Source organism: Sodiomyces alcalophilus (assembly GCF_042370955.1).
Source record: "Sodiomyces alcalophilus JCM 7366 unplaced genomic scaffold ACRALscaffold_4, whole genome shotgun sequence".
In the NCBI taxonomy this organism is placed as follows: domain Eukaryota; kingdom Fungi; phylum Ascomycota; class Sordariomycetes; order Glomerellales; family Plectosphaerellaceae; genus Sodiomyces; species Sodiomyces alcalophilus.
The window spans coordinates 2,393,237-2,406,542 of NW_027263535.1; the positions used below are offsets into that span (position 1 = coordinate 2,393,237).

General features: G+C 51.6%; 2 protein-coding genes across 2 annotated transcripts; one reads left to right on the forward strand and one right to left on the reverse strand.

Annotated features, from left to right (window-relative positions):
- Window positions 1–2,234: 2,234 nt before the first annotated feature.
- ACRALDRAFT_1070828 (uncharacterized protein) lies at window positions 2,235–4,093 on the forward strand (the record flags this gene model as incomplete). The annotated part of the gene is made up of 3 exons (XM_071017803.1): window positions 2,235–2,702; window positions 2,771–3,852; window positions 3,907–4,093. 3 exons carry the CDS (start codon window positions 2,235–2,237, stop codon window positions 4,091–4,093), a joined length of 1,737 nt encoding a protein of 578 aa, XP_070875040.1.
- A 1,523-nt stretch (window positions 4,094–5,616) lies between these two features.
- ACRALDRAFT_2105472 (uncharacterized protein) lies at window positions 5,617–7,736 on the reverse strand (the record flags this gene model as incomplete). The annotated part of the gene is made up of 7 exons (XM_071023246.1): window positions 5,617–6,160; window positions 6,215–6,666; window positions 6,731–6,886; window positions 6,938–7,142; window positions 7,225–7,336; window positions 7,467–7,589; window positions 7,694–7,736. 7 exons carry the CDS (start codon window positions 7,734–7,736, stop codon window positions 5,617–5,619), a joined length of 1,635 nt encoding a protein of 544 aa, XP_070875041.1.
- Window positions 7,737–13,306: the final 5,570 nt, after the last annotated feature.

The window sequence follows — 13,306 nt, forward strand, 5'->3', positions numbered from 1 at the left end:
CGTTCGGAGGGGGTGCCTTTTTTTTCCTGCGGTCTGGCTGAGAAAGAGGTAAACAGATTTTTTCTTCTCTTCTTGTTAAATCCAATGGGTCCACGTGCGTATTCTCGTCCCCGATGCGTTGTTTGCACTTGCAGTTGCGGATGGTCAGGGAGGTGAAGCAATAGCCGTCGGCGATCCATGTCGGTCGCACAGGTTCCACACCACCGTTCCCTTGTAGAGGTGGTCAATGCGCGATGACTGAGCAGGCGCACGTGATGAGATGCGTACGTGTAATTACAACGTACATAATTTGATTGAGTACCTACTTCGTACGGTGTGTACCGGTAGGTACTTCGGCGAAGTTGCGGAACCGCAGGTACTAATTTTCGTACCGGCTCCCGGCTCCGTCCAAAGCTTGCGTTCGAGGTCAGAGTGGGGTGAACCCCAGCCGGTCGCGACTCGATGATTGCATCACCAGACCCTATTCCAGCACTAAAACAAACAAACCACTCCGCTTCCCCTATCCGGCAGAGACGAGAACAGGAGTCGCTTCTGAAATACCAACATACGAATATACGTTGTACACTATTGCGTTCCTGGTCGTGTAGCTCGCCATCGCACGACGTCGCTAGATCTGGGGTTCCTTCTCCACCTTCGCTTATCCCTACAAGCATGCATTAACAGTACACTACAGCGTGCGTGTATGGAAAAGTGGGGAGCCACTGTTGAAGTTCTTTGTTCATCGAGGTGGCCACCAAGAGTCAGAGCAACAGAGCGATCAGGAACGTTTTCAAGGATGTGGATTTGAACTAGTCAGCTGCACGGCGTCCCCGTTGTCAGATGATGCGGTATGTATGTACATAACCACAGGTGTGTGGATGAAGACGAAGACCAAGACGAAGACGAAGAAGAGCTTTGAAATCGAGCCGGGGTTAGGTTAGGCAATATGTACAACGTACATATCAGCAGCCTGCCTTTCCCGCCGGAATACGACCCTGCCTTTCCAGCCAAGGGCGGGTGAAGCGTCAGACTGGCCTGAGTGGTCGGTCGCCCGAAAGATTTTCTTTCTTTTGCAGTCAGACCTGGGGAAGTCCTGTCCTGGCGAAATGTCGAGTCGAGTCGACGTGTCAGCAAGACAGTCTCTCCGAGATAGCGAGTTACCAAGTAATTATGTTGCGCGTTGTATGTATGTACACTTACACTACGAAGTACCTATGCTGGGAGAGGTACCTAATGGGTAACGCGAATAGGTAGGTGCATAAAAAACAGGGTTGATCCGAGTACGGCCCCCTGTTTGCCTCGAGATGGTTCATAAAACAACGTACGCTACTGACTAGCTAAAGTATTCTATCCCCCTACAGTATGTTCGACGCCAGAAACAAGGAGGAATGTTAGGTCATACTAAAATGGGTCTTATATGCCAAATACAACGTACACATACATAGGATAACGTACCGTACGTACCTAAATGTAAGAGCGTAGTACAACATATGTACGTTGTATGTTGTATGTATTTCTCTCCGCAGGGGATGTACCCGGTAGATGGATGAGGTCGAAAGAAAGTACATGCTGTAAAATGACTCCGCCTGTGATTTGTGATTGGCTCAGTCAGCCCAGTCACACACTCATACTCCACTTAAACCCCCTCTCCATCAATCCTGCCCTACCAGTCCCGTTAGATGGGGGGTGGCTAGAAGATCAAAGTCCCTGAAGCTGACAAATTAATAGCCGTTCTTCCCCTCCTTCGAGACGATTCTCTACACTGCTCACTCTCACGCTGTCATCACCACGACCCTCGCCCAACCCAACCATCCATCAACGCGCGATTCCTGCAAGCCCCATCAGGTCTGGGTGAACTCTCCGCGAATCCGGGAAGAGACGAGAGAGAGAGACCCGGGGCCCCTTGTGCCTTTGCCTGCATCTCTCGGCAAACGCATCTGCCGTCTGCTTTCCCCTTGGCTCTGCTGCCTCGTTCCGTCCCTTTCTTTGTGTTTACCCCTGATAGACGAGTTTCTTTTGTTTCATCTCTCCCCATCTGCTTTGACCGCACACACTCAGTTGACTCCTTGCTGTGAGGTACGTGGCTGCGAACCAGAAGACGGGACTCTTCTTGGATTGTGTCGTGGGGGACAGAGCGGTCTCTCTTCACGAATACTTTCCAGACTGCTCAATTAGCATCCGGCAGTCGACGTCATTTGCAATTTTTTTTTTCCATTTCGCCCTTGATCACTCTCAGCTTCTTACAACCCTTCACCATGACATCCACGGGCACCAATGGCGGTCAATCCCAATTCTTCTTGACCCCGCAGCAACAACGGCTTCTTTACGCTGCCTTGAATTCCAATAAGCCGCCTGTTAACCAGCCGCCCCCGACCAACCCGCTATCGTTCTCTCCCAATTCTCTCCAGACATCTCCGGCCCAGGAACACAGCCTGGACAGCTTCCAGGAGACCCCCATACTCGACAACTACGATTACGACTTGGGAGACTCCAGCTTCGACTTTGATTTCGCCAACGAAAGTCAACAGAAATTGATTGGAGATCTTCCGGGCAAGCCCAAATCCGAGCCGACAGGAAACGAATATCCAGACAAGCGAGCCCATCCTGACGATGAAGAGGGCCCCAATGAGTCTAATAGGGCCAGCGGCGCTAAAAAGCGCGAGAGTACTGAAAAGGTGGCCAAAAAACCTGGCCGGAAGCCACTCACATCGGAACCAAGCTCCGTATGTTGCCCTATCCTCCCTGTCCTAATGCCCCCGCGCAGCTTGCTTACGGGTACGGTCATCTGCAGAAACGGAAAGCCCAGAACCGAGCTGCTCAACGAGCTTTCCGCGAACGCAAAGAAAAACACCTCAAAGACCTCGAGAATAAGGTGGACGAATTACACAAGGCGTCCGAGAGCGCAAACCAGGAGAATAGCCTCCTTCGCGCCCAGATAGAAAGGATGACAGCGGAGCTTGAGGAATATAAGAGACGCCTTTCACTGATGTCCAACCGGTCCCTCTCGCAGGGCAGGCCGCGCTCAGGCTTTGGTGTTCCAGCGACGGGTCATCCCAGCGACGTCAACTTCCAGTTCGAGTTCCCCAAATTCGGCGTTCTCCCAGGGCCCACGACAGTTGCTGCCACCACCAACGGCGCCACGACCAATGGCGCTACCAACAACGGGCAGTTCTCAAAGTCGTCACCTCCTCAGCAGGTCCTTCCCGCGGAACAGACTGGCGCTACTAGGTCCCAGGAGAGCAGCGTGAGTCCCATCATTAACAATGGCGGCTATAGCTTTGCCGATGGCTCTTCCAATTTTTCGACCATGGTCAATACCAAACCCTCCTCTGGATCCATTCCTGCCTCGCGTACAAGCATGGATTCTTCTGGGCACTATCAGGCGACCCATAGTACATCAACTAGCTCGCCCTCAGCCTCATCTCAGTCACAGGGCGGTCCCAGTTCGTCATGCGGCACGTCACCGGAGCCGGTTAACCAGTCACCCATGGGTTTCAAGCCCGTGGACACGATGACAACAATAGGGGAGGAACAAACCTCTTGGCCCAACGGCGACGGCAGTTCACTTTTCCCCACTGCTGAACATAACAGCTTCGACTGGCTGGCTCAGCAGAACGGAGGCCAGTTTGACCCGGAACTCTTTGGAAGCTACCGTGAGCCCCAGGAAAATATCCTTGCCAATGTCAACTATGACGATGGCTTCTTTAAGGACGCCCTGGATGCCGATTTCTTCGTCCCTTATAATATGGCACCCAGTCCAGCGACTCAAAAGAAGAATCTCATCGACCAGATTGACGCAGCCAAAAGTGCTGATGAGCATCGAACTAAAACAGATGCCGCCAACCAACAAAGTCTTGACTGCAACCGTGTTTGGTATGTTGACCGAAAGATGAATCACGGCGACATGATTGCTGATTGCCTTCACAGGGAGAAAATTCAAAACTGCCCTACGGTCCAGAATGGTGACTTCGATCTCGACCATCTCTGTACAGAGCTTCAAAACAAAGCCAAGTGTTCTGGGACAGGGCCTGTCGTTTCCGAAGTAGATTTCCAAACGGTCATGAAAAAGTGGTTGGGCAAGGACATCCCTTGTCCCGATTCCTCCAGGACTTGAGCGTTGAGTTTCCATGACGTCGATTTTTGCGCACACTCAGGACATGACACGAGTGCTTTTCGGGATTAAAGGGACAGAATGGCCAGGCAGCGACAGAGTTCGCTTTGTGGTGTAAATGGACTCGGCGTTTGGGTCGTCGGCAACCGCGCACCCCGCGAAATCAAGATAACGAATCGACCTTGGGACTTTGGGATTGGTTTAGCGGGTTTGGCGAGACGGGGACAAAGAAGGCGTGGAATGGACTCCCTCATCTCGGCATGACAAAGGGGGAAAGGGGCTCTGGACTCTCTCATCTCGACTCTTTGCATTTCGCCCGGCGACGTTGAGCTGGTAGGGGCGAAACGACCCCGATACAATACCCCGAGACCGAGACGACACGAACAACTCGCCATCTTCTCGTCCATCTCACTTTTTTTTTTTTCTGATTTTCCAGTTCTTGTAACCACTCTGCTGCTCATCCCGTTATGTGGGTGGAATGCCACGACTTGAGTATGCTGTACACTTCTTTTCTATCGAGGTCTCCTACGCCGTACACATATATATATATACATGCGCGATTGTTGGGAAGGTACGCTCCGATTTCCTACGACTCTCACCTCGACGGCCCCCCATAAACGTTCAGGGACCTGTGCATTGAATGGTTGGCTGTACGTTAGTTACGTCGACTTTTCTCTTGCCGACGAGTTGTGTTGGTATGTAACCAAACCAAACACCAAAGTGGAAGCAGACGAGGACTCGGACTTCGAATAAGATATCATGTAATGGAGGTATCATTAAACAATAATGGAGGAACTGGCGACTCATCTACTCGTTTGTACCTATCTAGTCCCAGGTATCATCCAACACGTTCCGTAAAGTATACAGACAAAGAAAATTTAATGGCCGACCCGAGCCTCTCTCTACCATACCTTTGTTTGTACTGCTGGTGCACTCCGGATATTTTGAGCTTTGAAATGAATCTTCCCCCCCCTCCTCCTCCATCTATCATGCACACAGGTCGCATGTCCAAAGGGCCCAGCCCCTCGAGGACTGGTTCGTTTGACTGGCCGCTCCATCGAGCCGTCGTGATTAGTGTAGATAACGCCAAGGGCCCAGTCGGGGACAATGCTGGTCTTTTCCCCCGAATTCGCTGGAGTTGGGAAACAGATCTCCCGGTTCGGTTTCAAGTTGCGCTTTCTGGCTTTCTAAATGGAGAATCGCGCGAGGCCAATCGTACAGGCTGAAACCTCGGTGCGTAACCATCGTCGGCAGCTTTCGTCACGCCCGTCCTGTCGAGTCGTCATGGTGAGAAGGCTATCGGAGGGGCCCAGTTTCTCGTCGAGTGCTGTCGGTTGTTTTGAGATACCAGACGTGCTTTTCTTTCTTGAAGATGAGCGCGTCGAGCCGGGTCGTCTCCCTGTCGTGGTCATCATCCTAGCCCTCTCGGTCTTGGCAGGCCAGGTCTGTTTGCGGGTTCCATCCACCCCCGCCAGGTCTCTCTGCTCCACGGACAGGCATGGTGGAAAATGAGCCAATGGTCTCCCTTATCCGATGACAACTCTTGCACCCTCCTTGCCCAGTACGCCTCGCTCTTTCGGCTTCGGGCTGTGTCCCCGTCCTTTCTTCCTGCTGAGAAACCCAAACACACCACCAGAGGCCTCGCCCTTGCCTTCGCTGGTGGCATTCGCGTCGGTAGGCAACGTGGCATCTTGCCTTGCCAATTCCGACCAGCTCCCGCCGCCATCTAATGTGACCTGCACACCACCGGCGGGGCTGGTTACCCTCTTCGACGAAAGGCTTTGTGTTGATCTCTGATTCGAATAATGTGCTGAGTGTTGTCGGACGAGCGGGGGTACGGAGTTGGCAGAGGGAGCTCTCGGTGATTCTTGTAGAGAGTCCTTCCCGTGGCTCGGCGTCCTATTCCTATGTACGGGGGACGAAGAATTGTAGACTCGAGGGTCGCTGGTATTCACATTCGCTAGTGCGGCGGGGGTGGCTCTATCTGTTGTCAATGCTTGCGGTTGACTTCCGGTGCCGGGCACATTGTTCATGGTGTGATGATTTGCGACGCCAGCTTGGCCGGTGATTCTGGTCTCGGTTAGTGCCAAGACATCTTGATGCAAGGAGATCTGAGGACCATACTTCTTGTAAGCGGCCACGGTATAGTCGAAAGGTTTAAACTCGGTCTCAATGGTTCGATAGAGCTCTTCTTCTCTAATCTCCTTCTCGGTGGCATCGTCCTTCAGCTTTTCCCGAGGTTTTTGACGGCGCGCCCTCGCTTCAAGAGGCGCCTCCTCTAGTAGCAGCTCCTCGAGATCGTAGGTCGCATCGAAATTGGTCTTGTCGGCAGCTGGGACGAAGACAGGGTCGATACGCTTCTGCTCCAACAAATCAAAGTCGATCACGGAAAAGAACTCGTGATATATGAAGCTCTCCCATGTGGCACCCATTCGTTTGTCGCGGTTCGGCTCGAGGGCGTCGCGGATGGCGTACAGGCAGGGAAGAGACACGGGTGGTGATGTGATTGGGTATTTCGGATTTGCTGCTTGAATCTGGGCACTTAGCGTGCTCTCCGAGTTGCCATCAAAGGGCCTCTGTAGGCCGTCGGGTTAACAAGGCATTCGGGCCGCGGAAAGGGAGAGGCAATCGCAGTCGTACCTTGTTGTAAATGCACTCGTAGAAGAGCACGCCCAAGGACCACCAATCAGCGCGAACGTCGTAGCCTTTACCGGCGTATACTTCTGGTGCTAGATATGATAGCGTGCCGGACTTGCTTGTCAGGGTTTTTCCGGGAACGATGTCGGATGCGACATTCTGTTTCACTAGTCAGCATGGAGACAATGCGATTTGAGTAAGCTGGCGTACAAAATCCGTCAGATGCACGTGGCCATCCGCGTCGAGAAGCACGTTGTCGGGCTTGACGTCTCGGTGGATGATGCCCTGGCCATGGATGTATCGCAAGGCACAGCCCAGCTCGGCAATCCAGAAGCGAACAGCTTCTTCGGTAAATGTCTTTCTTGAAATATGGAATCGCAGATCGCCGCCACTCATCAAGTCGACGATGAGATACCTAAATTGTTTCGTTAATTTCTGAGTTTTGTTCTTTCTTTTTACCGTCGTTGGTGTGACGGTTGACGGGATCATCCTCGTACATGTACTCGATGTCTTGGAAGCTGTATCGCAGGTTACAGATGAACGGATGGTTCACATGTTCCAGCATGCGTCTTTCGCGAATTATGTTCCGGACGCTCTCTGACCGCACCACTACCGTTAGAAGCCCAGGTTAGCCACTGCTTAGCCACTCTCCTGAATAGGACATGGTCCGAATTGGGCACGTCGGCTCACGGGGATATGCGCCGGGCGTGTTGCTTGGGAAGATCCCAATGGCTCGTACCTTCGTCTTTCCGAATGTATTTCAAAGCGAACGAGAGACCCGTGTCTTTTCGTTCCACGATGCGCACCTTGCCGAAGGCGCCCCGACCGACGACTCGAAGGAGACGGAAGTGATTTAGGGTGACTGTTCAGAGAACATAATCAATTAGTGGGACGGGGGAACGAATTATCGTGCGGATGAACGGGTAAGAGGGGGTTTGTTTGCCCATGAGAAAAATAGCTGCTCACCTTCGCCATCCCAATCGATGGGTTTGCCCTGACTGTTGCCCATGGCGAGGGGCGGTCCTGCTCAGGTGTCTGCGTCTCTCTCGCGCCTGTGTTCTCAGATCTAAGGCATCAAGGGCATGAAGGAGTCAGCCAAAAAGGGGGGAAAATGTGAACGATGGCTTGGACGAAAATGAAATCCAGGAGATGGCAGAAACACAAGCAAGGCACAAAAAGGAAGTGGAGATGGGAGTAGTTTACATACATAGATACAACGGCAGAAGTCTAGGGACGAAGTGGAGCCCGTCGCAAGTCACCTGGTACAAATGACGGGGGTATGCTGAGGGGGGTAGCCTTTAATCACCCCGAATGGCGGTACCGGGGCGAGGGAGAAGAAGGATAAGATAATATACGTGTTGAGATAAAGAGCGAAACGGTATCAATGTACCTGGAGAGACACTGCGTAAAGGTAAAGCGGCCTTACAAAGAAAGAAGGAGAGAAAGAAAAACGAAATCTCGTGATATGCTGAGATAGGATGAGGTGAGAGTCGGTTAGAAGATAAGGGATATTATAGCAGATATCGATACCCAGCAGCCGAGTGTCATCCAGAAGATAAACCAGTTGAAAATCCCTGCCTCAAAATGCAATAAAGGTGCTTTGAGATTGTTTGTTAGAAGAAACTGCGGCTCCGTCTCTCTCTTAACTGGGTAGGTCAGGCGGTCAGAGTCTTAGGGGTCTTTGGGAGGTGGTAGCGGATCTAAGAAAAGGGGGGAAACCAGGGGGACCGAGAGCACGGGCACATGCGCGCCCACAACGTGGTGGGAGGAACGAGGAGGATGCTAGCAGGGCGTGTTTTGCAGGGATGCCATGGGTAGGGCCAAGTACGTCAGTCGGCTCTTGATGACCTGCACGGGCCGCAGCTGAAAGGGGGATAGGGGGGAGAGTGTGGTGAATGTACACTTTGTACGAGTGGCAGGCTGGCCAGCCAAGAGTTGGGTCCTTTTGTTGGCCTGTTCCGTAGCGTGTGAGAAACTAATTGATTGATCTTCCGTAATGGGCAAATTACGAGGTCCATGGTATGTAACCGTAATCTATGCCGGCTTCTGGTTGCTTTCGAAACTCTCATTGCTTTTTGTTTCAGATGCATATTAATCAGACGGGACGGAAACGAGTTGAGGCTTCCAGAATTTATCCACGGTTTCTTTCGACTCCGTTTGCCTGTGTGGGGGGTATGTACGGAGTACTGTGTACTTCGACCATCGGCCCAATTAGAGCTCTCCTTTGCAAGGGACAACACAGGGGCTTCATTCGTCACATAAAAGGCAATGCGAGCACCTCCCTATAGGTACGTTGTAAATGGTTAACATGGCATTGGTGCGAAAAGACTCTTGGCGGGCTTGGTCGGAATGACCGCAGCCGTCTGGTTGAAGGACCGGGAAGGGAAATATTAGCCTCCAGGACACTCCAGGTCTTTGCGTTCGCAAACTGATTTCGGACGTAGCGGAATGGCCCGGATATGCCACATGGGCAGAAATACAACGTAAGCGATCACTAATAGCGCCTATGTACACATTCGTACATACGGTTCCATGGTTCGTCTTGGGGCAGTCTTGTGGCGTCGCGTAAGCAGCCCCCGCATGCCTCCAACTCGGGCGGTGCGGCGTACATATGTATACCTACACTGCGCATGAAGCGTCGAGGCTGGACCGCACCTCCTCGGCCGACAGTGGATTGCTATGGCGAGTCTTGCTGCTTTTTTCTTTTCCGAATAACAAGAATAAGAAGAGCAGCCAAGGGAAAAAGCAATACAAGGTGCGTTGTATATGCCATGCAGCTGAGCTGGGCACCCTATCGTACCAGAGGGAGGGACTTGGCCAATACCAATAGGGACAACCAAGCAATGATCACCATGTAAGGGATTGGTTGGCTAACCTTCGCTTCTGCACTTCTGGAATGCTATCAGCGATTCCAATGGACTTACCAGCCAATATGCAATGGGTGGTAACACAGGGTCGGTGACACAATCCGTAGGTAGCTGCGACCGTCATTGTAAGTCTTTGGCCTGTCATATTCCGTACGTACAAAGTACGCATGGGGTTACCGAAGAATCAACTCACCTGGATACTCAGGGATGTGATCAAAGTGCCCTATGTAGGCCCTAACCTCCTCGACTTCACGTTTTCCGTGCTCCTGGTCTAGACATATCACAACCAGAAGTATGTAACTACTAGCGGCACCTTTTTTAACCCAATATCTGCAGCGTCAATGACACTACGGAGTAGAACGACCCCACATCAACTAAAACAGCTAAAACATCGAGACTAGAAGCATATCAGCACGACGGAATTACGGGCCTCGGCAGGCCTTGCGATCTGGCGGATCTCATACCCTGTCCTGACTGGGGAATCTGGCCAAGCGCGTCCCAACTCTTCGGTACCCCCGGAAATCTACGCGAAGGATGGATAGTGACTGGCATGTGTGTAGTTGTAAATGGTCCCTTTGGATGAAGAGGTGAGCATACCTACATATTCGTACATATCTCGGGATGTACCTATGCGCGCGCCTGGACAAATATGCCTGTCAGACATGCAGCCATGAGAGTAGAGAAAGCAATAGTATGTCTGCCATCTTAACTACCAATGTGTGTCTGTACACCACTTGTTATGGTGGTGCCTGCAGGAACACTATTGACCTTAAACCAATACTCACCTACCTACCTACCTATCTACCGTACAACGTATACATTGTAAGCGATGAGAAGCGCAATGGGATGCGTCGTGACGTCCAACCTCATCCTTGCCATCCACGTGTTGACAATAGATTCGATGCTACGTAGGTAGGTGGTAGCTAATATAAGCAGCTTGGGAGTATCATATATTATTCCATATTTCCCTCCGGTCACAGTACACTACACGACAACTTTAGCAATGACTCGAGAGAATTCCATGTGCGTGCATCATTTCCTCCCACCCGTCGCTAGAGGATAGTCTGGGTTCGCTTAGAAAGCCCCACGGTCGGTTCACAAAGAAACACGCCTAGATTAGACGGCTTTTACCTTGTCAGCCACTCGAGATGCAGACCGCTAAGACCACAATAGCCAATTATCAGATGCGCCTCGCTTAGCGGAGGCTGCCTGCTCCTCGTAGGAAAGGAGGGGCTGGCGGGGTTCCCTCCTTTTCTTTGCTTCTTTTTTTATCGAGTCTTTCTACCCCTCCCGTATGTCGTCATATGAATCAAATAGCGACTTGTATCGATTGTTTCTCAATGTATCGAGATTCATCCCACCCCGTACGTTGTACTGTCACAGCGCCGTAATTTGGTTGGTTACTCGAGTTCTGGAGGATGATGTACTTTGTGGCACATGATCCTGTGGCGCATTCTACCTACCACTGACCGTTCCAACCTAGGTATCGACGACAAGGAAGGCGAAAGATGCCGAAGCGAGCACTATTAGGCGAACAATGTAATTCTAGAAGCCTTCCAACCTGTATCGTCCGAGTCGACATGTCTCCTCCCTTACATATGTATGTACAACGCCCATACTGTACCTCGGCTCATCTTACAACAAGGGTGAAGTCACCTTACGTGTCACTTAAAGATATGATCCCCCTACATCAGCATCCATCTGGTTGTTGATCGGCAGTTTAATGGCGTTCATTGACCACTCCATATCTACCTAATGTCTTCAGCTTGGTTATTATCATCTCGTGTCCTTCCGCCTCATCTCCCATTCCACCACGCGTACTTGTACTTTGTCACAGGTACAGCGTATGTACGTTGCAGTATATTTTGTGCTCTGTGCTTTGACACAGACCCTTGTGTGATGCACATCACAGCCTGAAACAGCGAGAAAACTCATTTTAAACTAGTCCGTAATTAGCAGCGTCCAACAGAACGCAGTGTCAGACAGGTGGTCCACTCGAGTCTCATTTCTCTCAGATGTACCTAACCGTTTTTCGCACCGACGGGGAAAAAAAAAGACGAAAAAAGTCAGCCCTGTTCCAGCTCACGTTTTCTCGGCGACTACGAATTGCCGCGAGATTTGGTAATATCTTTCCATTCTTTCTTTGAACGACAATGGTGGCGTGTGCGTTTCCAAAGCCCGAGCTCTGGAACACTGTCCAATTCGAACATCATGGCCGGGTTGCGGGATTTCTTTCCGCCCGGACTGACCGAGAGGTAGGCGTTCTAGGTGCTGAGGGAAACAAAGAAGAAGAACAATACCCACATGCGCGAGTGCGCCGCTAGTCACCGCTGGGCAGAAAGAAGTCCAGGATCGTCGGTGCCTACTCCCCTGTGCTTCCATCTAATCATGGCAGCTTTCTGTGGTAAGTTGGTTTATGGCAATAGTCTTGCACAGACCAAGGGTTCACTTTCGATATGGAAGGCTGTCCTTATCCACGAGCGGCTCTGAGGTCGGTGTTTCACAAGATTGACAGCAGTGCGTCAGACACAGGGGGTTGGTTCCCTGACAATGATAGGCACGAGGCAAGATGCCGGCGGCTTGGTCACTTTCTGACCTACCACATCATCAGACTACGGCTTCTCGGAGGAGAGGTGTCTATCTACACATGTACGGCCGTCACTAGACCAGGATGATCTTGGGTCGTTCTGTCTACGAGTTTGATTTGGCCCTTCTGCACTCTGTCCCACAACCACCTTCAATACCGGAGGGGTCGTTGTCTCTTCCCCAGTCAAGTGCCTGCCGACTAGAGTACGGCGACGCGTACAATCACGACTGGCACGGGAAGTCATGCGCATTGCGCATGACAGGTTCTCTGGGAAACAACAGCGGATTCATCAATGTAGACTGGTTTCGCACATCGCATTCACCCTCTCATCTCCGATTCATGTGGCTTGGAGGGCTGCCGATCTTAGCCATCAGATTATACTAAGTAGATATTTCCTCGCGTCTATCTGATGGCGCACGGTCCTCCCTCCCAAGGCTTAGCTCATGCGGAACGACCGACAGCCTAAGCATACGAAGTAGGGCACGATGCACCTTGAGGTCAGAGCCTTGCCGATGCATCGTGATACATGTCCGGTTTGATCGTGTTCCAGGCCGCATTTGTCTCTCCGCCAGGGCTAGGGCTCCACAGAGACAACACGAAGATGGTGCTCAAGGGACGTATTCGTAGTGGTGTTGGTATGTTTTGGATTAGTCGGGACCAGTAATTCCTAGGAGGCAGAGAGAGGAATGCAGGCTTGTTAGTCATGTCTGACTTGTAGGCCCTAGATTGGAGGCGAAGCACGCCTGTGCTCCGTTTGGGGCCCAATCCGGCGGCCGCCGCGATTGGATTGCTTTAGATCGTGTTCGTGTCCACCCTCCCGGTTGTGATGGAAGCTAGACGGGGAAATTTTCGGCCGGGATTCATATCCGAACCGAAGGTAATACTGTTTTGGTTTTCTCTAGGGTAATCCTAGAGCGGCAGAGTGTTCTGGGTTAAGGACTCCCCGGATGGCCCATCCGCGGAGGTTTATCGGGAGAACCTTTAGTGGAACATCACTCTTTCGGTGTCTTTCGGTGAGGCGCTCACCGATGCCAGGAAGACAGGACACCAATGCGTATACATGACGTCACCTCAGCGTATATGTAGCTGTGCTCCTCGTGGTACACACAATACCACTGATCCAGC